Source organism: Hemicordylus capensis, chromosome 3, assembly GCF_027244095.1.
Source record: "Hemicordylus capensis ecotype Gifberg chromosome 3, rHemCap1.1.pri, whole genome shotgun sequence".
Taxonomy (NCBI): Eukaryota; Metazoa; Chordata; class Lepidosauria; order Squamata; family Cordylidae; genus Hemicordylus; species Hemicordylus capensis.
Genome location: NC_069659.1, coordinates 65653320 through 65678167, shown reverse-complemented (window position 1 = coordinate 65678167; position 24848 = coordinate 65653320). Strand labels below are relative to the sequence as shown.

Sequence of the window (24848 nt, the reverse complement as noted above, 5' to 3'; positions counted from 1 at the left end):
CCTATTAATGTATAACCAGCTTTTCTATATAAAATATATTCAAGCTACTTCCTGCAAGCTCCGATGGGCTACCGAAGCAGAGAGTTGAATGCCTTACCAAGGACCAAAAGATTCACTGTTGCATGTCCCCGGGGAGGATCACTGCGTAACCGGACTGAACATTCATAGATTCCATTGTCATCCATAGTCACTTTATTGAGGATGATGCTGATGTCGCCATTGTTTATATTGCCAGAAAAGCTCACACGACCCTCGTAACCCAGTCCTTCATTTGTTTGACCATTATCAAAGTACTTATTAATAACTTCTTCCTAGAAAAGAGAGATCACCATCCATTTAAACTGTGGGATAGAGGCACAATTTTTTCACTGGCTGCTATAGTATTCTAAGCATGAGATGCACTAAAAATGAAGAGATGTCCTAACCTTTTCCTGTCTCCTAAGCCTATATTCTGCCTCAGTCGCCCAAATGAAATTTGTAAAAAGTTAAGCATTTCAGTAGGTGCCAGCGTTTCTTTCAGTTCCACCAGAATTCAAGAAGAAGCCTTGAAGAGTAGATGACTTCATCATTGTTTCCTCAATGCTTAATATTTGGACTTCTTCCCCACAATCTGTCTTTCCACAGAGGCTTTCACCTTCACACATTACTTAAGTCCAAACTAGAGCTCTGCTCGGTTATTATGGAAAACATGGACACATAGAGGTCATTCACACAACCGGAAACTGAGTAGGATAAGTGTCCTACCTGGATTTGGGAGCTGTGTGTGCTCCCAATTTTCAGTTGTGTGGGAGCAAACTATGTAGGAAGTGGGATGAGTGATTGTGTGGAATTTGGGTAAGAGGAACAACTGGGTAAGACAGCACTGTTCTACCCAGCTTACATACCCAGCATTTGACCAAGGCAGGAGGAAAAGCTGCCCCACCCAGCTTTTCCTCCTACCTACAGTAGATTCCACACAATCTCTTCTCCCTCATCCTACCTAGTTTTTTTCCCCCACATAACCAAATATTGAGAATACATACAGCTCCCAACCTGGGTAGGAACAAGTGCACAAGAAGTAGGTGCAACTGCTGCCAGCAGCCCCTAGGCACCCTAGCCACACACCCTGCATCTGATGTCAGATGCAGGGGGCATGGCCATATGCAGAAACAGGGCAACACAGCCCCGTTCACAAAGAGCTTAAGCCAGTGCTGGGTTTCCAGCCTGGCTGGGAGCACCTTTCCCTGCCTCAAATGGCAGAGAGAAGCTGGGAACCCAGCACTGGCTGAAACGCTTTGCGAACTGGGCTGTGCAGCCCCATTTCGGCATATGGCCACACTCCCTGCATTGGATGTCAGACACGGGGCATGGTTAGGTTGGATGGTGCGACTCCACGGGGAGTGGTGGCCGAGTTCCTTGGACCCGTCCATACAATAGTGGCTCCACACCTTGTTAGGACACTTGTCATACCCAATTTCCGATTGTGTGAATGACCTCATAATCGGGTGCAGCATTCATGAAACATTTACCTGCAAGCCTTGCCCTCCACACCAGTATACTAAATATCCACATGCCCATGCTGTTCGCTAGTACTAGTACAGACTGAGGATGCTAGGATCTCAAAAGGGCAGGATGCCTCCTTGTCTTAAGGAGGCAATTATTAGACCTTTTCTAAAGAAGCCTGCATTAGATCCCTCAGAGTTGAGCAATTATAGGCCTGTTTCCAATCTCCCATGGCTGGGCAAGGTAACTGAGAGGGTGGTGGCCTCTCAGCTCCAGGCGGTCTTGGAGGAAACTGATTATCTAGACCCATTTCAAACTGGTTTTCGGGCGGGCTATGGGGTGGAGACTGCCTTGGTCGGCCTGATGGATGATCTCCAATTGGCAATGGACAGAGGAAGTGTGACTCTGTTGGTCCTCTTGGATCTCTCGGCGGCTTTCGATACTATCAACCATAGAATCCTTCTGGAACGTCTGAGGGGGTTGGGGGTGGGAGGCACTGTTTTACAGTGGTTCCGCTCCTACCTCTCGGACAGATTCCAGATGGTGTCGATTGGAGATTGTTGCTCTTCAAAATCTGAGCTTAAGTATGGTGTCCCTCAAGGCTCCATACTCTCTCCAATGCTTTTTAACATCTACATGAAACCGCTGGGAGAGATCATCAGGGGATTTGGAGCTGGGTGTTACCAGTATGCTGATGACACCCAGATCTACTTCTCCATGTCAACTTCTTCAGGAGTTGGCATATCCTCCCTAAATGCCTGCCTGGAAGCAGTAATGGGCTGGATGAGGGAGAATAAACTGAAGCTGAATCCAGATAAGACAGAGGTACTTATTGTGCGGAGTCAGAACTCTAGAGACAATTTTGATCTACCTGTTCTAGATGGGGTCACACTTCCCCAAAAGGAACAGGTCCGCAGTCTGGGAGTACTTCTGGATCAAGGTCTCTCCTTGGTTTCTCAGGTTGAGGTGGTGGCCAGGGTGCTTTCTATCAGCTCCGGCTGATTCGCCAGCTGCGCCCGTTTCTCGAGATCAATGACATCAAAACAGTAGTACATTTGTTGGTAACCTCCAGACTGGACTTCTGTAATGTGCTCTATGTGGGGCTGCCTTTGTACGTAGTCCGGAAACTTCAGTTGGTTCAGAATGCGGCAGCCAGGTTGGTCTCTGGGTCATCTCGGAGAGACCACATTACTCCTTTGTTGATGGAGTTACACTGGCTGTCAATAGGTTTCCGGGCAAAATACAAAGTGCTAGTTATCCTCTATAATAAAAGCCTTGAGCGTGATCCCGTGTCCTTTTCCGGTCCGTGTCTTTCTCGGCCGTCCAGACACGGGCGGCCATGTTGAGCAACAGCAGGGGGACCGGGAGGACAGAGGCAGCAGCGGGGGAACCGGGAGAGCAGCGGGGAACAAACAAAAAAAAACGGCGGGGAGAAAAGTAAAGAGTTAAAAGACGGGCCCGCGGGGAGACCAGGAGAGCAGAGACGGCAATGGCGGGAAGCCGCAAAACAGGAACCGGGGAGAACACTGGGTGGCGGCGGCAGTGGAACTCTCCGCCCGGCCGCCCACAGCGACGGCGGCGGAACTCTCCGCCCTCCCCTCACAGCGATGAGCAAGCAGCAAAGCGGGAACCGGGGAGAACTCTGGGCGGCGGCGGCAGCGGAACTCTCTGCCCGGCTGCCCGACAAACAAACAAAAAAATAAGGAAAGGAGGGCGAGAGAGAGGGAGAAGGAATAAAGAAAACAAAACAAAAAAGGTACTAGCGCCCGTGATTTACCACACAAAGTAACACACAAGCACACACACCCCCAAAACCAGACAAAGCTCCATACATACATGTGAAAAGCACACACAGTGCCACAAACAAAAGCAGTGGCCATCTCCAACGTCCCCGCCAGCCCAGCCGCCCGAGAGCCAAAGGAGTGGGGGGGGGAACACTACCAGTGACCACAGCTGCCATTCCCTCCCCCTCTCCCCGTCTGACCAATAACAGAGTAGAAAAAAGCCCCCGCCCCCAGCCAAGGGCGGGAAAACAGGCTGCATAAATTACGGCAGCAGGCGAGCAGACCAACAGTCGCTGCTATATCACCGCCAATATTGCAGAACAGCAGACACCCGTGATATCTGTCTTCACATTGCCTTCAACAAACAAAAAATCAGCCAGGAGTCGAAACCCCCTGCGGGGAGTCAGCAGACCAACCGGCACGGAAGCCCTTCTCCACTCATAACCAAAGAAAGTGCCATCCCTGGCCTCTAAAACTTCATAGACATCACAGAGCAGCAGAGGGGGAAAAAACCACAGAGGCTCACACTGGGATAACCTTAAAGCAAAAGAAAAAAAGGAAAAGCTTAAAAGAGGAAAGTTTTGTAAAAAAAACAAAAAAACCCAAGAAAATTGTAGATTGCCCATTAGGGGGCATAATTCAAGGCCAATCACATATATTTAAAAGTAAAAAGAAAAGAAATAAACTTGCGGGGGGGGAGAAAGAAGGGAGAGAGAAGAGGGGAAAGGAAAAAAAGGAGAGAGAGAGAGAACTATAGCCCAGGCACCTCCCACCCCCATCCCCCCTCCCCCTCTCAAAAGGATGCTTGCAAACAGGAGGGTCTGGGGAAAGGTTTAATGTTGGGGGGAGCGGTGGCTGTCCGGCAGCCAGCCGCAACAACGGAAAAGCGTCGGCAGCGGCCATGGCAGGCCACGTGGTGTGGCGGGCCCACCGCGGCCGGCAAAGGAACCAGTCGCCACCTCCTGCTGCTGCTTCGCCGGCGCTTCCGAAACTGATCACTTAACTGTTTGACACCCGGGAGGAGGAGCGGAAGACAGGTAAGAGTCTTTTTTTCACAGGGGGGAAGGGCAAGAGGGAAGGGGAGGGGGAGGGGCAAGGGCATGAAGGAGGGGGCATGGGGGAGGGGCAAGGGCAAGAGGGAGTGGGGCAGGGGGGAGGGGCAAGGGGCAAGGGCAGGAGGGAGTGGGGCAGGGGGGAGGGGCAAGGGCAAGAGGGAGTGGGGCAGGGGGAAGGGGCAAGGGCAAGAGGGAGTGGGGCAGGGGGAGAGGCAAGGGCAAGAGGGAGTGGGGCAGGGGGAGGGGCAAGGGCAAGAGGGAGTGGGGCAGGGGGAGGGGCAAGGGCAAGGGCAAGAGGGAGTGGGGCAGGGGGGAGGGGCAAGAGGGAGGGGGCAGGGGAGGGGCCAGGGCAAGAGGGAGTGGGGCAGGGGGAGGGGCAAGGGCAAGAGGGAGTGGGGCAGGGGGAGGGGCAAGGGCAAGAGGGAGTGGGGCAGGGGGAGGGGAAAGGGGGTGGGGGGAGGGGCAAGGGCAAGAGGGAGTGGGGCAGGGGGAGGGGCAAGGGCAAGAGGAAGTGGGGCAGGGGGGAGGGGCAAGGGCAAGAGGGAGTGGGGCAGGGCAAGAGGGAGTGGGGCAGGGGGGAGGGGCAAGGGCAGGAGGGAGTGCGGCAGGGGGAAGGGCAAGAGGAAGTGGGGCATGGGGGATGAACTCTCCCCTACTAGCGCCCGTTATTTTAACGGGCTTGAAAACACTAGTAACTTATAAAGCCCTAAACGGCTTAGGCCCTGGCCCTCTGCTGCCCCGAGATTGTGGAATGCGCTCCCTGCTGAGATATGATCCTCCCCATCTCTGGCAATTTTCAGAAAACACCTGAAAACGCATCTCTTCAGCCAGGCTTTCTCAGCTTTTTAATACCTATTTTAAAATTGTTCTGATTATTTAATTGTTGCTTTATGATGTTTTTAATGGTTAATCATTGTTTTATGCTTTATAATTTTTGTTTTAATTATTAACTGATTTTAATGGTGTTTTAATGTAAACGGCCCTGAGCCTTTTGGAAGGGCGGTATAAAAGTTTTAATAATAAATAAATAAAATAAATAAAAGATCTGGGGCCCGGCCTACAGTCCCACTTCTGATAGTTAAACTCAAACATGCCCCCGCCAAGGATCATTACTCTGACTCCTCCCCAAAGGGAAACTGGGGGAGACAAGTGCTGTATTGAGGACTAAAATGTCTGTGTCCCCCGCCTGCACAACACCTTTTAGGGAGGAGACAGAAACAATTGCTGCTGCTGGAGCAGAGTCAACAGCCCAGCTCCTCATTCAAGAAGGTGTCTGATGAGATTCCAGACTCTGAGCCATTCACTGGGGGGCCTGAATCCCCTGAGTCACCCCCAATGATGTCCCTGGCACAGAGTTTGTTTGAGAAGACAAGCATGTACTCAGTAAGAGATCCTGCCTATGATTAATTTATCTATTAAAATATTACTCCAAATATTTATATACTGCTTCTCAACAAACATTCTCAACGTGGTTAATATAGAAAAAGAAATAATAAATAACTAAGTTTGTTCCCTGTCCCCAAAGGACTTAGTCTTTTTCTTTCTTTCTTTTTTAAGGTCGACACACCTGCAACAGCCACTGGGAAGAGACTGTGCTTAGATAAGGATATATATACCAACTTTTGACAGTGGACAAAAGGCAGTTTGCAGCATCAATATAAACACTGCAAGAACGTGTGCCTTTCTTCTTCTGTAAAGCTTGAATCTTCTTAAAAAGAGGGCTTATGTGCAGTGCAGTTCACTGCCCATGGAAGGACTGCAGTGACCCTGCTTCCATTGTTCCCAGGGGAAGCAGAGTGACTGCAGCTCTGACACAATCCTTAGGAGTCACAAGGCTCCCCATGTTCGCTAGCAGCGGTGACACAGTTTGGACTTGCACAGAGCTAAGACAGGCGGCCTGCTGTTCCATGGGCAGTGTGCTGTGCTGTATGTAAGCCACTGTTACGAATACATTCCTCGCCTTGCTTTGTTTTTTTGTTCTTTTCTTTCACTGCTTGTACTCACACAGGTGGCCTCCCCCTAACAGGTGAAAGGGGCAGCCTGGAGGGCAGCCTCATCCTCATGGCCACTTTCATCTCCTGCTAGTGGTCCTCCCAGAGGGATTTGATGGGCTACTGTAGGAAACGACGAGCCTGGAGTAGAGTAATCTTTGATATGATCCAACACTATGTGGGAGATGGAGTTTCAGTGCATCAACCTTTTGCACCAACTATCCTAATGACCACTAGAGACATTGGGAGTAGGGGTAGTGAGTGACGGTCTCCTTACCTGTCCCTCCTTTATTATTTATTGCATTTCTATACTGCCTAGTATAGAAATCTCTAGCCGGTGTACAGAGTAAAACATAATATAAAAACAAAACATTTTAAAATCATAAAAACAGATTTTAAAAATCACAGATAAAAATCGCTTGCCTCTACTCTATGACCTCTGCCTTGACTCCTCAAGTATTTCCTGTGGGGAGCCAGTCCTCTTCTTTTCCTCGTAGAGAGTAGATGGAAACATATCTCTCTCCCTACATATCCATTATGTAGCTAATAGATAGGACTAGGTCTTTCCTAAATCAAGTGTACTTAACCAATAAACCTATTTAGTTTAGATTGTACAACAACAATCTCTGTACATGTTCTTAAAATAACTGCAACAACTAAACTCTGTACTCTACTCTAACTGGAGTGGGTAGCTTCCTTCTGGCACTTTGTTAAATAATTACAAACCCCAATACTTTACGCATCCCTCAACAATTGGCTGGATGCATCCTACCAATTGTTACACATTACACTTTGCCTGAGACTAGTGCTAGAACAGGTCCATAGTGGTAGTCCAATATTCTGTAACACAACACTAAGAATCTGGGACTAAGCAGATTTTAGGCTTCATTTTACGCCCTTCCTCTTGCAGTCAGGGACAAAGGAACCCTTGAAAATGCAGCCTCTAGCAGAGGTCTAAGAGGCTTCTCTGGTTCCCCAACCCACTTCTCCATTTATTCATTTTCTGTATTCTACAGCCACTCAGGTATATGTCATGCATCATGATGGCCTACCTCTGTAGACTGTTTTGTCCAGTAAGTAATGTCTCCTGCTTGGAAGTCCTTATTGCTTTTGAAGGTGCAGGGCAGGGTGGCATTTTTTCCTGTTGCCACTTCCACCTTTTTGGTAGGTGTTTCTACCGTGACAGTATGAATAACTCCCACAACTAAAAAGAGAAAAAGAGAGATGAAACCATTTTGTAAAATGGGAAAAAATTGCAGAAACAAGTTAGATCAGAGACTAGTAAGGTATAATATAAGACTGTACTCCGTTTCTGCAAGGATCTCATTCTTGTTCACTCTGTTCTTGGCCCATTCTTGTCACGACGAAGCCTGAATAATTTGCTTCTGGCTGATTAAAATACAGCCATCATTAGAGATAATGGAGGAGGACAAGAAGGAGGTATACATTTATGAGGGTATCTGTGCAAGCCTCCCAGGTCAATGATTGTTTCATGGAGACCTCTCCACACTACAGCTACTAGCCCGGTTTCTTCAGGAGCTATGCTTGTGATGCCACTCACACAACTAAGTGCAGTCTTGTGAACTAAGCTCACAGTAGGTGGGGTAGGCAAAGTGTGTGTCTCCAGCTGTTGTTGGACTACAACTCTCACCATCCCCAGCTATAATAATTTGTGGATGGGATGATGGGAATTGTAGTTCAACAACAACTGGAGGCACACACATTGTCATGGTTAGACAGTAGAGCCTGGTAGAGATGCATGGGCATCATAAAATGGGTGATTGTCCACCCCAAAATGGTAAGGATTTTGTCCATGTTAATCCAATGCACACACATTTTCAAGGAACTGTCAAACATCTTTACTTCCACCCCTTCCCCTTTCCCCTGTTCCAGGTTTCTTCAGAAACTGACCTTGGGGCAGGAGAAAAAAACAGACAGAGGGAGCTGCAGGAGTGCTCAGGGACAGCTATAGAGATTGGCAAGCCGGGAGGTTGCACAAAGCACCTTCCTGAAAGAGATGCTAACGAACTATGATAATGCTGATTAACAAACCATTGAGGGCTGGCGCTCTCTCTCTCTCTCTCCCTGCATGTGCATCATATGCTGAAGACAATCCTTGCTCCAGGCACTACTTAACCTAGGGCCAACCCTGGGAGTATCTCATCTGCACAACATGTCTCATCTTTTCATTTTACATTAGCTAGTTGTAGTGGTGGAGTAAGCTGCTGCAGAGAGGTCAGGCGTGACTGCGGTGAAAAACACCAGGGAATTATTTGCACTTGGCTTCAGGCTTCAGGGTAAACGTTGAGCAAAGCCACTTCGAAGTACACTTGCGGCATTGAGGGAAGCAGCCCCCCCCCTGCTCTTGGTTTTCTTTTGAAACAAGCCCACATGGCATGCTCTGTGTTTTCCTTCTAGCCGATGGTGGGGGGAGGGAGCTCCTGCAGAGATAGATCTGCATTTCTGAAGAGAGCATGCCTCTTATCATGCTAATGATTCTATGTCAGTGTCTCTCCCATTTGCTCCCATGTTTTCAGAAAAAGTAGCCTAAAACCAGCATTTTAAAAACCCAGACATACGTCGAGATAAGCTAGAATTCGCATCACCAAGCCCAGTTTGTGTGTGGAGTGGGTCCAATGACAGATAGGAGGGAGGCTAAGGCTGAGTTGTCTACAGCCACTTAGTGGATTCCTGACAGAAGGCAGTTTCAAACCAGAGAGGTCTCGATTTGTATCTCTGTTTCTTACTGTAGTAGTACACCAGCACGGATTCACATGAGAAAAGAAGTTGCCTCATACTTGCGTACCATTGGTCTAGCTAACTAGCTAAACCAAAATTGTCTTCTCTGGTGGGAATGACCTTCTAGATCTTAAGTCTCTCTCAGCCCATCACCTGGAATCTTTATAACTGAATCTCTACCACTGAGTTATGACCCCTCCCCCCCTCCCCATGAATCAAATTACATTTTTGTCATAAGAATATAAGAACAGTCTTGCTGGATCAGGTCCAAGGCCTGTCTAGTCCAGCATCCCATTTAGGTTGGATGAACTGGGTGGGGTTGGTCTCTCTCAGCTCTGTCCTCCAGGTTTCCAGATCATTCAACAGCCCCACATCGAGGGTTGGGGAGGGGGCACTGTAGTAGTCTATCGAGAGATCCTCCCCGTTTCCAGGTGCCCGGTCAGGCAATTTCAGAATTTTGAGTGTTTGTCCTTGAGGGTGGGCCTCTGAGATAGGCTGGGGATTCTGCTGGTGTACCAACCACCCTGCTGCACTTCAATCTCCCTACCTGAGCTGGCGGGGGTGGTCTCGGAGGTGGCCTTGGGTTCCTCCAAGCTTATTGTTTTGGGGGATTTCAATGTCCGTGCGGAGGCCCCCCAGTGGGTGCGGCTCAGTATTTCATGGCCTCCATGGCAACCATGGGCCTGTCTCAGTTGGTATTGGGCCCTACCCACATGGCGGGACATACTCTGGATCTGATTGTTGCCAACCGGGGAATAAATGATCTGGAGGTGGGGGAATTAGAGACAACTCCCTTGTCATGGACATATCATCTTCTGGTGGGGTTTAGTTTGACTGCTCCATCTGCCCTCTGCAGGGGTGGTGGACCAATTAGGATGGTCCACCCCCAGAGGCTTATGGATCCGCTTGGATTCCAGAAGGCCCTTGGGGAGTTTCCAGTGTCCAGAGCTGGTGACCCTGTCAAGCCCTGGTTGATCTCTGGAATGGAGAGACGGCCCGGGCTGTTGACACGGTTGCTCCTAAACGCCCTCTCCGGCTTGGTGGAGCCCAATCGGCTCCTTGGTTTTCTTGGCGCTTAGGGCAATGAAGCAACTCGGGCGATGGCTGGAACGATGCTGGAGGAAGAGTCGTGACGAATACGACCGAACACGGGCTAGAGCCCATTTTAGGGACTACTCTGTGTGGGTGGCGAAGAAATGTTTTTTTCTCCACTTCCATTGCATCTGCTCAGTGCAGACAGACAGAGCTGTTTCATGTGGTGAAAACATTGCTCCACACATCCCCCCAGGTAATGGGGAAGGAATCTTCTACAGCCCATTGTGATCAGTTTGCTTGCCACTTTGCAGATAAAGTCTCTCACATCCGTGCTGACCTGGACACCAGAGTTTTGGCAGTTCTGGCAGACGTGCCTTTGGAACCATCTGGTCCCGTTGTGTTGGATTCTTTTCAGTTGGTGCAGCCTGAGGATGTGGACAAGATCCTGTGCAGTGTGTGGGCGACATCATGCACTCTTGACCCTTGCCCTTCATGGCTAATAAAAGCTGCCAGGGAGGGTACAGGCAGATGGTTGGAAGTGATCATTAATGCTTTATTAAGGGAGGGCAGGATGCCATCGTGCCTCAAGGGGGCAGTGGTAAGATCACTATTAAAAAAGCTCTCCCTTGATCCCTCCAACCTGGACAACTATAGACCTGTATCTAACCTTCCCTTTTGGGGCAAGGTTATAGAGCATGTGGTGGCATCCCAGCTGCAGAGGGTCTTGGATGATACGGATTATCTGGACCCTTTTCAATCTGGCTTCTGCCCCGGGTATGGGACTGAGACTGCCTTGGTCGCTCCAGTGGATGACCTACGCCGGGAACTAGACAGGGGGAGTGCGTCCCTGTTGGTTCTGCTGGACCTCTCGGCAGCATTCGATACCATCAACCATGGTATCCTTCTGGGCCACCTCTCGAGTATGGGAATCGGAGGTACTGCGTTGCAGTGGTTCCAGTCCTTACTTGGGGGGAGGGTCCAGAAGGTGGTGCTGGGGGGCTACTGCTCGGCCCCGTGGCCATTGGCCTGTGGGGTCCTGCAGGGTTCGGTCTTGTCGCCCATGCTGTCTAACATTACATGAAACCACTGGGAGAGGTCATCCAGGGACTTGGACTGAGTTGTCAGCAATATGCGGATGACACTCAGCTCTATCTCTCCTTGTCACCTGATCCTAGGGAGGCGGTGGATGTCCTGAATCAGGGGCTGGCAGCCGTGATAGGTTGGATGTGGGCTAATAAACAGAGATTAAATCCAGACAAGACGGAGGTACTGTTGGTCAGTAGGAGAGCCAATCGGGATGAGGTGATTCTACCTGTTCTGGATGGGGTTTTACTCCCCTTGAAGGAGCAAGTATGCAGCTTGGGGGTACTACTGGACCCGGCTCTGCTTTTGAAAGCTCAGGTGGAGGTGGTGGCCAGGGATGCTTTTGCACAGCTTCGGCTAGTGTGCCAGCTACGTCTCTTTCTCGAGAAGGCAGATCTGACCACAGTTACCCATGCCTTAGTCACGTCAGGCTGGATTACTGTAACGCGCTCTATGTGGGGCTGCCCTTGAAGAATATCCGGAAACTGCAGCTAGTGCAAAACGCGGCAGCTAGGGTTTTATCTGGAGCTGCCGGGTGGGAGGACATCACACCTATTTTGAAAGAGTTGCACTGGCTGCCAGTTCGTTTCCGGGTCCAATTCAAGGTGCTGGTATTGTCCTTTAAAGCCCTTAACAGTTTGGGCCCAGGGTACTTGAGGGACCGCCTGCTCCCAAGGGTTGCTGCGCGCTTTACAAGGTCATCTGAGGGGGCTCTGCTCCGGGTGCCGACAATGAGGGAGGCCCGGATGTTGTGTACTCAGGACAGGGCCTTCTCTGTTGCTGCCCCCAGACTTTGGAATGCTCTCTCAGTGGCCATTCGCTCCTCTGACTCCATCACAGTTTTTAGCTTGTTAAATCTTGGCTTTTTATCCAGGCCTTTACATGATTGTTTTATTGCTGCTTCTATGTGTTTTACTTGCGTATAGTTTTTGTGTTTGTATTTTATAGATTTTTAATTAGATTGGTTTTATATTTCTAACTTAATTATTTTTTCATTTTTATTGTATGTTTTTTAACTTTTGTAAACTGCCTTGAGATCGTTTTTAATGAAAGGCAGTATATAAATGTAACAATAAAAATAAAATAAAATAAAATCCCGTTTCACACAGGATAGATATGTAGCAGTGCCAAAAATCACTGCCACATGGATGAGGCTCTGTACAGCTCCAAAAACATTTTAAATGCTCTCTCCATAAAGCTTTATGGAATTGCAAGGGAGGTAACCAAGCCAGCAAAACTAGGCTTTTAGATATTCCTTGCCCTTTGTTCCTGCCATGGCTATGAAAATCTTCCTTGAATTTGGAGTGTGAAGGAATATAAATGTGCTTTTATTTTAAAACATTCAGAGTTTTAATATTTCAAATTTCATATCGGTACAGTGGGCTGTGCATGTGACCTTACAGAATAGAACACGACACAGGCTAAGAAAAGATCTAGATTTTTCATCTGCGATTTCCCTTCCCTGGTCTCAGAATGTTATTTCATTTTTATTCTCTCTCTCTCTCTCTCACATACACACACACCATGAGAGATGAGGCTAACATCATTGACTCATGGCAATAAAGTACATTTAGGGCTCTAACAGGAAGAAACTGCAGGAAGACAAAGTCCTCTGTTTGTTATGTCTTTATTAGTGGCACTCCCAGCTAACACGGAATGTAGCCGTTCCTCCCTCTCTTTTTAAAATGTGGCTGGTCCTACCTCTTTCTCAGTCCAATCTCTACATGTACATGCATGCCCCTTACATTGTGAGGCATCTATTCAGCTTCCTGGATGGGTTGTTTTTGTTTTTGTTTTTGTATATCCAAAGGAAAGGCTTGTTTGGTGTCAGTAGGCAGAGATTGGATTCCCTATCAGCTCTTGAGCAGTAGGAAGCAAGCAAGAATGCCCACAAGGCTTTTGTTTCTTACCATGTACATTATTATTATCTGCTGAGGTAGTTCAGTGGTGCCTGAGAAACTGGTTCCTCCAGGCTTGGGTTCATAATGAGGTCATAAAATAGCCTTTAGAGGGAGCAGAAAGGCGAGAATGAGAGAGAGAGAGACCCATCCAGTAAAAATGCAAACAAATGTCTCGCTCTGAGCATTTTCCTCCAGAAATTTAAGCAGGAAAAAACTCTGTCTTTTTAAAATCTCATCCACAGCAGGGGCCTATCAGAAAGCTGTATTTGTTCTGTCACCAAGGTAACCTAGGAAGCTCCTGTTTCTCCTCTCACCTAAGGGGGGATTTAGCTGAGATAAAGATTAGGGGAGTGGCTCACAGTCTTTCTACCTTGCTTACTATTCTTGGGTCTTTTTCAAAAAATATGGAGGCCAGAAATTAAACAGCAACAACAACAAAAAACAAAAAACCCTAAGGTTGCAATCCTGGACATGTTTACTAGTACGTCAGTCCCATGGAATACACTGGGACCGATTCCTGTGTAAACATGTTGGGACCAGGATGCAAAGCTAAGAATATAGGCCAAATGTGCCCCTGGCTAAAAACGAGGAGAATCCTGTGCTCATGTTTCAGTCTCCCTCCCCAACACATGAAAGGGAGGGAGTCTGAGCTGGCTAGCCCCACTTCTAATCCCCACATGCCAGCTGTCCCTCTCCCTCATCTTATAGATTCTTCCATGCAGTCAGGAACCCTGATCAGTTACAATCAGAGTTCCCAATTCCATTCAAAGATCCAAGTGTGTCTAGCTGTACACATGTAGAAACCCCAGTCTCACATTCACCAACCAGCAGCTTCCCCTCCATGTCAATGCCAGAAGCCTTGTAGGGAGAAGGAGGCTTTAACATCTGCTTCCCAGAGACAGTGGCTGCCCAGTGGTGAGAGCCTAGGGGGTTACTGTCTGCTGTTGTCAGCTTGCCAGCCTGGGTGCCCCAGAGGGCTGTGGCTGCCCTACAGGTGAGTCTGTGTGGGATCAGGGCCAGAGGGGGTGAGTCAGCAGTTCCTGAGGGTCAGCTGGAGTAGCCATCTTTCTGGGTGTATAAAAGGACTGCTGCACTATGGTGGTGGGGTTGTCACCGAAGGGGCGACGCCAAAGGGGGTCGCCCCTTTGGGGGAGCCACTTCGGGGAGCAACGAGGAGGAGGGCCTGATGAAATTTTTTGGCTTCTATTGTTTTTGGATCCTGGGTGTTTCAGATGTGTCTTGGTTTGTCTGGAGATGGGGAGACAGGGGATGTGTCCACTGACTGTGGGATGGCTATTCCGGTGGTGGTGGGGAATAGAGGAAGTAAAGTTGGCAGGTCAGCGCATCATTACAGGAGAAGGGAAGTCAGAAATCTATTAGCTGTTTCCATTTCCGGCTGCCCTGCCAGCTCTTTGAACTTGGGGAGCAATGCCAACCTCCCACAGACTCTCACCTTGCTCCTCTGTAATGCCAGGTCTGTGTCCAGAATAAGTCGGAAACTATCCATGATTTGATTCTGGATGAAGGGGCAGACCTGGTATGTATTACAGAGACTTGGTTGGGGGAGGCTGGTGGCCCAGTCTGGTCCCAGCTTCTCCCTCCAGGTTATTCTGTTGAGGAGTGGGTGCGGGGATGTGGGCGAGGAGGTGGAGTGGCTGTGGTCTATAAGAATAACGTATCCCTGTCCAGGATCCCTGTGGAAGTATCTGACCATATTGAATGTGTGTACCTAAGTTTGGGGACCAGGGATAGACTGGGACTTCTCTTGGTGTACCGATCGCCCCGCTGCCCTGTGGAGTCCCTAAATGAGCTGATGGACTTGGTCTCAGGTTTGGCACTGGAGTCTCCCAGGCTTGTGGTGCTGGGGGACTTCAATGTCCACTATGGGACCAATTTGTCTGAGGCAGCTCAGGAGTTCATAGCGGCCATGACAACTATGGGCCTATCCCAAAGGGTCTCAGGACCGACGCACATTGCAGGTCACATGCTTGATCTGTTCTTTCACTTTGATCAGGGTGGTGTTCCGTGAGTGAGGATTCGTGTGATTTCCCCATTGTCATGGACGGACCACCATTTGGTTAAGGCTGGACTCACAGTCACACCCCACCTTCACAGGGGCGAGGGGCCCATTAGAATGGTCCGCCTGAGAAGGTTATTGGATCCAATAGGGTTCCAAGAAGCCTTGGAAGGATTTAGTGTTGGCTCTGCCGGTAATCCTGTTGATGCCCTGGTGGAGAACTGGAACAGCAAGTTCACCAGGGCAGTAGACATGATTGCACCTAAGCACCCTCTCCGACCCACTTCACAATTGGGCCCTTAGTATACAGAAGAACTATGGGGGCTGAAGCGGCGAGGCAGACCACTGGAGTGCAAGTGGAGGAAGACTCGACTCAAATCTGACAGATTACAACATAGAGCACATTTGAAGATCTATGCTCTGGCAATACGGGTGGCAAAGAAGTGATTCTTTTCAGCCCGTATTGCATCCACAAGTTCACGTCCGGCGGAGTTGTCCAGGGTTGTGAGCTCTCCTCCCTTGAATCAGAATTTGGAACCATCTATTACCCGCTGTGATGTGTTTAATGATTTCTTTGTGTATAAAATCTCTCATATTCAGGCCGACTTGGATTCAAACTCAATTACTGCAGTGTCTGAATTGGAGGTGTCCAGCGACTCCTCTTATGTGGTTAGGCTGGATCAGTTTCAGTTTGTGACTCGTGAGGATGTGGACAAGCTGCTTGGAGCGATGCGGCCTACCACCTGTTCTCTTGATCCTTGCCAGACATGGCTAATATTATCTGGCAGGGAGGTTGCTGTAGAAGGCCTGGTAGAGATCATAAATGCTTCTCTGAGGGAGGGCAGGGTGTCTCCTTGTCTTAAGGAGGCAATTATTAGACCACTTCTGAAGAAGCCTGCCCTGGATTCCTCAGAGTTGAGCAACTATAGGCCTGTCTCCAACCTTCCATGGCTGGGCAAGGTAATTGAGAGGTCCCCAAATCAGGTCTGATCCCTACTGGCCTCCCAAATCCAGGCAGTCTCGGATGAAACTGATTATCTAGACTCGTTTCAGACCGGCTTTGGGGTGGGCTATGGGGTGGAGACTGCCTTGGTCGGCCTGATGGATGATCTCCAATTGGGAATTGTCAGAGGAAGTGTGACTCTGTTGGTCCTTTTGGACTTCTCAGTGACTTTCAGTACTATCGATCATAGTATCTTTCTTGAGCGTCTGAGGGGACTGTTCTTCAAAAACTGAACTTCGGTATGGTGTCCCTCAGGGCTCCATATTGTCTCCGATGTTGTTTAACATCTATATGAAACCGCTTAGAGATCATCAGGAGATTTGGTGCAGGGTGTTATCAGTATGCTGATGACACCCAAATCTATTTCTCCATGTCAACGTCATCAGGAGAAGGCATAACCTCCCTAAATGCTTGCTTGGAGGCAGTGATGGGCTGGATGAGAGGTAATAAGTTGAGACTGAATCTAAACAAGATGGAGGTACTTCAAGATGGAGGTAAACAAGATGGGGTTGGAACTCGGGAGATGATTTTGATCTGCCTGTTCTGGATGGGGTCACACTTCCCCAGAAGGAACAGGTATGCAGTCTGGGGGTGCTTCTGGACACAAAACTCTCCCTGGTGTCCCAGGTTGAGGTAGTGGCCAGAGGTGCCTTTCATCAGCTTCGGCTGATACACCAGCTGTGTCCATTTCTTGAGATAAATGACCTCAGAACAGTAGTACATCTGCTGGTCACCTCCAGATTTGACTACTACAATGCACTCTATGTGGGGCTGCCTTTGTACGTAGTCCAGAAACTGCAGTTAGTCCAGAATGCGGCAGCCAGATTGGTCTTTGGGTCATCTCGGAGAGACCATATCGCTCCCATCTTAAAACATCTACACTGGCTGCCGGTAAGTTTCCGGGCAGAGTACAAAGTTTTGGTTATAACCTATAAAGCCCTAAACAGCTTGAGCCCTGGGTATTTAAGAGAACGTCTTCTTCACTATGAACCACACCGCCCATTGAGATCATCTGAAGAGGTTTGTCTGCAGTTGCCACTGGCTCATCTGGTGGCTACTTGGGGATGGGCCTTCTCCATTGCTGTCCCAAGGCTTTGGAACACACTTCCTGCTAAAATAAGTCTCCCCATCTCTTACAACTTTTAAAAAGGCAGTCAAGATGCATTTGTTCACCCAGGCTTTTAATTAGATACTGTTTTAATTGTGTTTTAATAGGTTTAACTTTTTAATTTTAATTGTTGAAATGTTTTAATCTTTTATTGACTGTTTTTATTGTTTGTAAACCGCTCAGAGAACTTGCGTTTTGGGCAGTATAGAAATGTATTAATTAATTAATTAAAGTCAATCCACGTATAAACTTAGAGTGTTTGAGTCTGGGAAACTCCTAATTTTTCAGTCATGATGTACAGTCTAACGAAACTGCAAGACGGAGTCAGGGCTGTAGCAGAGCTGGAAGGCAGCCCTGCAGCTTTTAAAAACCAGGAGCCATGCATGTGACAATGAGGATAACCTGAAGGTAAAGTTGTGCCGTCGAGTCGCTGTCAACTCCTGGCAACCACAGAGCCCTGTGGGTTCCTTTGGTAGAATACAGGAGGGGGTTTACCATTGCCATCTCCCACGCAGTATGAGATGATGCCTTTCAGCATCTTCCTATATAACTGCTGTCCAATATAGATGTTTCCCATAGTCTGGGAAACATACCAGTGGGGATTAGAACCGGCAAACTCCTAGGCAAGTTACTTCCCCACTGTACCATTAGGTAACTTAACTGGGGATTTAATGCTGCTTCTGCAGCCAGCGACAGCAGGTGTTTGTGTGTTAGTATGAGGTCTGTTTTCCAGCTCCATTAGACTGCAGATTGTGTCGGCCAATAGATAGTAACCCTACAACCCAGTTGGCAAAATATTAATGCTTCCCTTGACAAAATATTAATACGCTTCCCACTCCCAACTTTTCTGGAGCTTATAGCTCTCTGGGCTGCATTCTTCCATTAAATTCATGTAGTTTTGGGCTCTGGTAGGTAGCTTGCCTTCCATCCAACAGTAACCATATTGCCCACTCCAAAGTGCTGTATACCTAGCAAAAGGGGCCAGTCCAGCATTTGGGCCTGTCAGGAGGAACACCAAGGAAGCAGAAACCTAGAGAAACAGAGTTTTGCCCCATTGACTCCTAGCAGTCAATATAACTAATCTGGGTGGCAACTGTAAAGTCAGCAGTCTTCAGTGAAACTGTGAATTTGACACAGTAAAAGAGGACATTGTGCCTTTTATATATGTGCCTAGGGAGGCCTAGCTCATGCTTTGAGAATCATTGTGCTGTTGGCAACAGGCAAGCTATGGGTTAATGTTGTAGGTACCTTCTATTTTATCACCTCTGTTATACTGATATTCTCTGACTGGTTTATGATTGAGTTTTCATGCTGGAAGATCTATCAGCACAAAGCATCATCTCTAAATTTTTCTTCTGGGCTTTGACAACTCCCAATTTTGTTAGATGCTGGCAAGCCTTTTCCCCTATCTATTGTACCTCTTTCCCTTTGACATTCATCATATCATTAACCCTGTATGCTTTTTTATTCTCAGCTGTACAGATTAAGATAGGTTACAGATCTGAAAATAAGTTGGTTTTGGTCAAGTTTAGGCAGGGGGAAACAGAGAAGCAGTGGAGAAGAGAGAGTGTTGAACCCTTACCCTGCCCACCATTTCTCTGTTCCCAGTCAAATCCACCATTGTCCTTCTAGAAGCAGAAATGATGTGGTGTGGGAAAACTTTGTGTATGTGTTCACTTGTACCTGTCTGCAATCAGAGGAAGTTCATCCCCCTGCTAATCCCCTCGCGAATCCTCCAGGAAGTTATTCGCACATGGCTTCATGCTTTGGGGTAAATGTTGAGCAAAGCCACTTCAAACTACACTCGCGACACTGAGGGAAGCAGCCCCTTCCCTCTGCTCTCGAATTATGTTTTGAAAGAAGTTCAAATGGCATGCTCTGTGTTTTCCTTCCAGCCAATGGGGGCGGGGGGGGAGCTTCCTAAAGAGAGATATATGCATTTCTAACAAGAACATCCCTCTTATCATGTTAATAATTCTACGTCAGTGCTTCTCCCTATTTGCTCTGGTGTTTTCAGAAAAAGTAGCTTACAACCAGCATTTTAAAAATCCAGAAATACGTCGAGATAAGCTAGAATTCACATCACAAAGCCTGATTTGTGTGTGGAGTGGGTCCAAGGATCTCAAAGGGACTTTGGGGTACATTTGGCTGGTGTGTGAACGCACACACTCTTCTCTGAAGTAGATTTGGGATAGAAGCCCTGTGTGTAAAGCCTCCATCTCTCCCATGGTTTGGTTTGTTGTCATTTGTAACAAGGATATCAACTGGATTCACTGGACAAATTGAGTAAGCGTAGAATGAAAATTCCAGAGGAAAAGGCTAATGTGGAAGCAACTCTGGAGTACTGTAGGAGCACATACTCACAGTGCACTAAAACTAATAACTTGAGTTCTTTAAGAACATTAAACAGAAGCTGTGCTTTATTTTAAATATTTATCTGTAAGGCTAGGGGGTGGGAATCAATACACCTTTTCATGAAGTCAGCCAGAGGGCAAGATCACACCAGCTCTTCCCGCTCCAGAATTCCACGCATTCATCAGCTGTGTTCATTGACTCTGTATGCTTCACTGGACTCCCTGATTATATGGGGAAAGCCAACATGGATCTAGTTTCTACATGTAGTGAAGTGCACTGCAAGGTGTGGCCAAACCAGCTCTTGTGGTCCATTTCATTTCTGTGTTGCTACTCACTGTCCCAGACCATGTGAAAAATAACTGGACTGAATACACCCAAAGTCCCTCTGAGGAATGTAACCATGAACCAGAGCATAATATTATGAACCATGCCTACTACCACATGCTATTACTCATCCATACTACTAACCCATCCATCCCTACATACCGTTATCTTATTTTTTACAGTTTCCAATCCCTGTTCTGGCAAACAGTTCTTATGAATACATGTGTAGTGTAGCACTTAGTCAGGAAATGTCTCTTCAATTCAAATCTCATTTCTGCCATAAATGAATTGGATTTATTGAGGCAAGCTAAGAAGGGTCCGTGTTTTGATGGCACAGGACACGCTCCCCGTATGCAAAAGGTCCAGGATTTAATCCTTGGCATCTCCAATTAAAGGCTCTGAGAAGTGAGAAAGGCCTCTTCTTGACTCCCGAGAGAGCCACTTCAGAGAAGCCAGTCAGAGCTAACAAGACTGGGATAGATGAACCAGTGGTCTAACTCAATACAAGGCAGCTTCATAGCTCACTGGCTGTAGGGATGACCATAGAAGCAGCAGGGGATGGCTCGAGGGTGGAGGAGGGATACCTTTAAAGGACTGGGGAGGGTGCACCTACCCCCCCCACCTCATTTCCCCCACTGGTGCTGCAGTTTAAAAGGGTCCGGTGGAGCAGCAGCGTACCTCCCTGCCACTCCATTGCCTCCTTGGGCCAGAAGTACCTGGTGCACGTCAGTTGCATGCATGCTGTGCTCGATCACATGCGCCCAACATGCACACAAGCAAGAGTGATGTGCACATGAACGTGCACACGTCTGACATACACATGTGCATCGGGTACTTCCGGTCACTTCTGGTCCGAGGAGGCAATGGGGCGGCAGGGAGGTACGCTGCTGCCCTGCCAGACCCTTTTAAACTGCAGCACCAGTGGGGGAAATGAAGTGGGGGGGGGGTAGGTGCACCCTCCCCAGTCCTTTAAAGGTATCCCCCCTCCACCCTTGAGCCATCCCCCGCCACTTCTATGGTCATCCCTACAACCAGTGAGCTATGAAGCTGCCTTGTATAGGGTTAGACCACTGGTTCATCGCCACTAAACAGCAGCGCTGGCAGGGAAAATGCAGCAGCAGGGTGGGGGGGATGTAAGTGCACCTTCCCCAGTCCTTAAAGGTATCCCCCTGCCTTTTAACCGGTCCATAAAAGGGCCTCTGAACAGGTTCGTGCACATCCCTAACTGGCTGACATGATGTGCAGCCTACCACCTTAATAAGGATCCACTGAGGGGCTCTTGTAGGCTTCAAAGGAAGCTCAGAGCAGGGATTGGAGAACCTGCATTTCCAGAGATTTCCCCATTTAGTACAAGGAGGAAAGATGCACAAATGCAGCTTCTGCAGGCAATGAATGCCCTGAGCTTTCTTTGAAGCACAAAGGCCCCTCAGTGGATTCTTATGAAGGCATCAGTCTAAGCATCTTGACAAAGCAGTGTGCGAGGACAGTCGGGACCTGGTACCCATGGTGCACCTGGATCTACATTCCACACAGATTTATTGTGTTGTGAACTACCTTGGGGTCCTAGGACAAAAGGCAGTCTAGGAATATAAAAAACTAGCTGGGCGGGGTGCAGAGCATCTGCGCCTCTAGTACTCTCCCCTCCTTCCTGCCTGCCCACCGCCATTTTCTTTCCCTCCCCACCCACATTTTCTTGCCCACCTGCCACTGTTGCCACTGTTTTCTTTCCCTCCCTTCCTGCCCACCACTGTTGTTTTCTTTCCCTCCCTCCCCGCCTGCCCACCATGGCTGCTTTCTTGCCCACCTGCTACCGCCACTTTCTTCACCTGCCCATCGCCGCCATTTTCTCCCCCCCACCCACCACCATCTTTCCCATCTCGCCCGTAAGTCTGTCCACTGGCACCAGTACTTTCCTCTCCCCCTGCCGGCAGCTCGCTCGCAAACTCTTACGAGAGCTGCCACCCATGGGATTAGCAACAGGTATGCCTCAGAGAGAGAGAGAGATTATATATATACATATAATTGCAAAAGCAATGAATACACTAGCTAGAGGCTTTTCATACAGCAGGTTTTACTGCGGGTTTGGGGTATAATGGATACACTGATGCAAAAAGAGGATTTTTTTACCCCGGACATAAATCAGGCTAGATTCCAAAATGCAGTGAAAAACACAAATCGTGTGTGAAGTGCCCTCTGATATATTGCATCAACTTAGAGGTAAATCTAGTGGATATGTGAACACACATACACAGCCTCACAAAGAAAAGTCACCATCTGTCTGAAAAAGCTCCTGGTAGCGAATCATATTTTCCAAAGTATGAAATATTGTCGTTTGAGTCCAGAAACAAGGCAATAATCCAGTAACAGCAGTACTTTAGGGAAGATGCCTGGATCTTGTCTAAAAAAATCAGTAACAATATGCTGGGGGGGGGATTACAAGGCTCTGAGGTTTGTTCTGAGAGAGATTCACAAAGACCATCTATATAGTAACACATTTCCTTCTCCTACTACTAGTAGTAGGAAGGTAGTAGTACTCACCCATACTGAGTATGAACAACTCAGCCCCCTTCCTTGCTCGCATTTTGTCTCCTTTGCTTCTCCCAAGCCTTTTTAGGGATGCCAAATATCCATATAACTGATGTTATATCTGGTGTTTGAGGGAAAGATGATCAGCTGGTTGTGATCTGTACTGTGTTTTTCACTTCCTTCCTGAATTTGCTTTTTTCACGCCCTTAGCCTTTCACCTTTGTTCGCCTCCCTCCCACCCCTTTTAACTAGAATGACAGGTTGTCTCACTCTCCACTAAGGTTGTGTTCTTATCTTTCTCCTAAACGAAACAACTGTGGCTTTTTAATTAGCCCTACCCTCACTTAAGCAAACAAACCACCCTCCCTGATCTCATCTGAAAAACAGGTACACAAAGGAAGCAATAAAGTATCCCAGGAGTCCAGGTGAAAGTGCCAGTACAAACACTATAAGACACAGCAGCAAAATGTACGGTTTAGTCCTGCTCCAGGCACTGTAGATGTTATGGTGATAGTTGAAGGATGATGTTTATCTGTCGCCATTAAAAGGATCAGGACAACTTTCCTCTGTCTAATTTCTATTCAGTCTCCTTAACTGCATTTTTACCTTCTGTTTGCTGCAGTATTTTGTTTATTCAGCACTGTTGTTATATATATTGTATGCTATTAAACACCTTCCATTCTTTCTACCCACTGTGCTGCAATTTGCTGTCTAGAGTATTTTTAGAACTAAAACTGAGCAAATTGCTGTGTGCTTATGGTGTCTTCTTGGCCTCTCTTTAATTTCCTCAGACCAGCGCCTGTACGTGACAGAGACAGGGACCAAAAGGTTTTGTTAATTTACTCACACCTTAGAGAGACCACTCGATCATTGTGCAGGGTTGGTGTTGGGGGTCAGCTGTGTCAGATAGATGTTGAGGGTCCAGGGCCCTCAGGAGTGCCCTCCGCTGCTCTCTGAGACCATGTCTGTGCCTCCAGCCTTTGTGTAGTTGTGGCAGAGAAACTCTCTTGGGCCCCACACAGGAAGAATGTGGTCATGGAGAGTGGTTTGCCAAAGGCCCCCCGAAACCTGAAACCAGCCATTTCATTGTGTATATAAACACAGTCACAAGAGTATCACAAATGCTAAGTTATCCCCACAACAGCTAGAAAGCTGGAGTTTGGTTATCAAGTAGACCAAAATACCCGGATTAATAGCGAAATCTGAGGATTGGGTCTTTGTATATCTGCTGTTTGAAATTGAAGCTCTAATGTCTGTAAAATCATACACAGAAACTGTGAAAGGTATGACTGGCACTTTAAGCAGGCGGGAACACAGGAACATAGGAAGCTACCATATACTGAGTCAGACCATTGGTTTAGCTCAGTATTGTCTATTCTACACAGACTGACAGTGACTTCTCCAAGGTTGCAGACAGGAATCTCTCTCAGCCCTGTTGGAGATGCCAGGGAGGGAACTTGAAACCTTCTGCTCTTCCCAGAGCAGCTCCATCCCAAGGGGTCACACTTCAAGTCTCCCATTCATATACAACCAGGGTGGGCCCTGCTTAGCTAAGGGGACAAGTCATGCTTGCTACCACAAGACCAGCTCTCCTCTCAACAGACCAGCTCTCCTCTCAACAGGAGCTCCCACCGAAAGTAAAGATCAGAAGCGAAAGTACAGGGAGTCTCAAGAATATATATGACTCAGGAATATAGTTATAAATCAGCAAGGTGTGACCAATGTCCCTGGGTCCTGAGGAATGGGGTGGGGCTCCCCTACTCACTGGCATGCTGTTGGCTCCAGATCGGAGGACTTAGCTCCAAGTGGGATGATTCCTTTCCCCTCCCAGGAGGGGAGGGGGAATATGGGGCAGCATCTCTCCCTCCCTCTTCCTCCTCCCCTTTCCACCTGACTGGCTTGCTAACTTTGACTGGGTTGCTTGTGCATGCATGAGAGAGAGCAGGCAAATAAGAAAAGCATTGTTGATGTATGGCTATACTGTTTGATTATACTAGGCATATATGTTAAAAAGTATTACTGCATCAGGGAAATGTACACAGAAGTCAGGGGAATGCACACATGTGAAAGTATTTGATTACTGGCGAGGATATGTGGTGAGGATGTGCTATTTTTACAGGAGCAAGAGGAAAGAAGTGCCCAAGAACCTTTGGTTTTAAGCTCCCCACCAAATCACAATGTGTTGAGAATATTTCATGTTTTACTATTTCCTTACTGTTCTCATGTCGCAAAGATATGGGGTGGTGAGGAGAAGGCGGCGAGATGCCCAGCAGGGAGGGAGGGGCCCATCTTCACTTCTTGTCCCAGGGCCCACCAACCCTGCACCCCTGTATATGACCAAAGCTACAATTAAGGATTGAGAGAGTTCACCTTCACATACTTTAAACTTTCTGCAATGGGGAAGAGGGCATTTGTAGCAACCACCAGGATCTTCAACAGAATGGA

General features: G+C 47.9%; 1 protein-coding gene across 3 annotated transcripts in view; it reads right to left on the bottom strand.

Annotated features, from left to right (window-relative positions):
• The window catches only part of GPA33 (glycoprotein A33), a 50051-nt gene that overhangs the window by 18048 nt on the left and 7155 nt on the right, over positions 1-24848 (bottom strand). For 2 of the 3 annotated variants that reach the window (XM_053310390.1, XM_053310392.1), the window contains exons 1-3: positions 22416-22571; positions 7365-7516; positions 98-311 (exon numbers count right to left, since the gene is read on the bottom strand). In XM_053310390.1, the coding sequence (XP_053166365.1) occupies positions 98-311; positions 7365-7516; positions 22416-22458 (409 nt within the window). In that variant the 5' untranslated portion in view covers positions 22459-22571. Of the gene's footprint in view, positions 1-97; positions 312-7364; positions 7517-22415; positions 22572-24848 lie in introns of those variants that run through there. The other variant, XM_053310391.1, reaches the window with a different exon arrangement.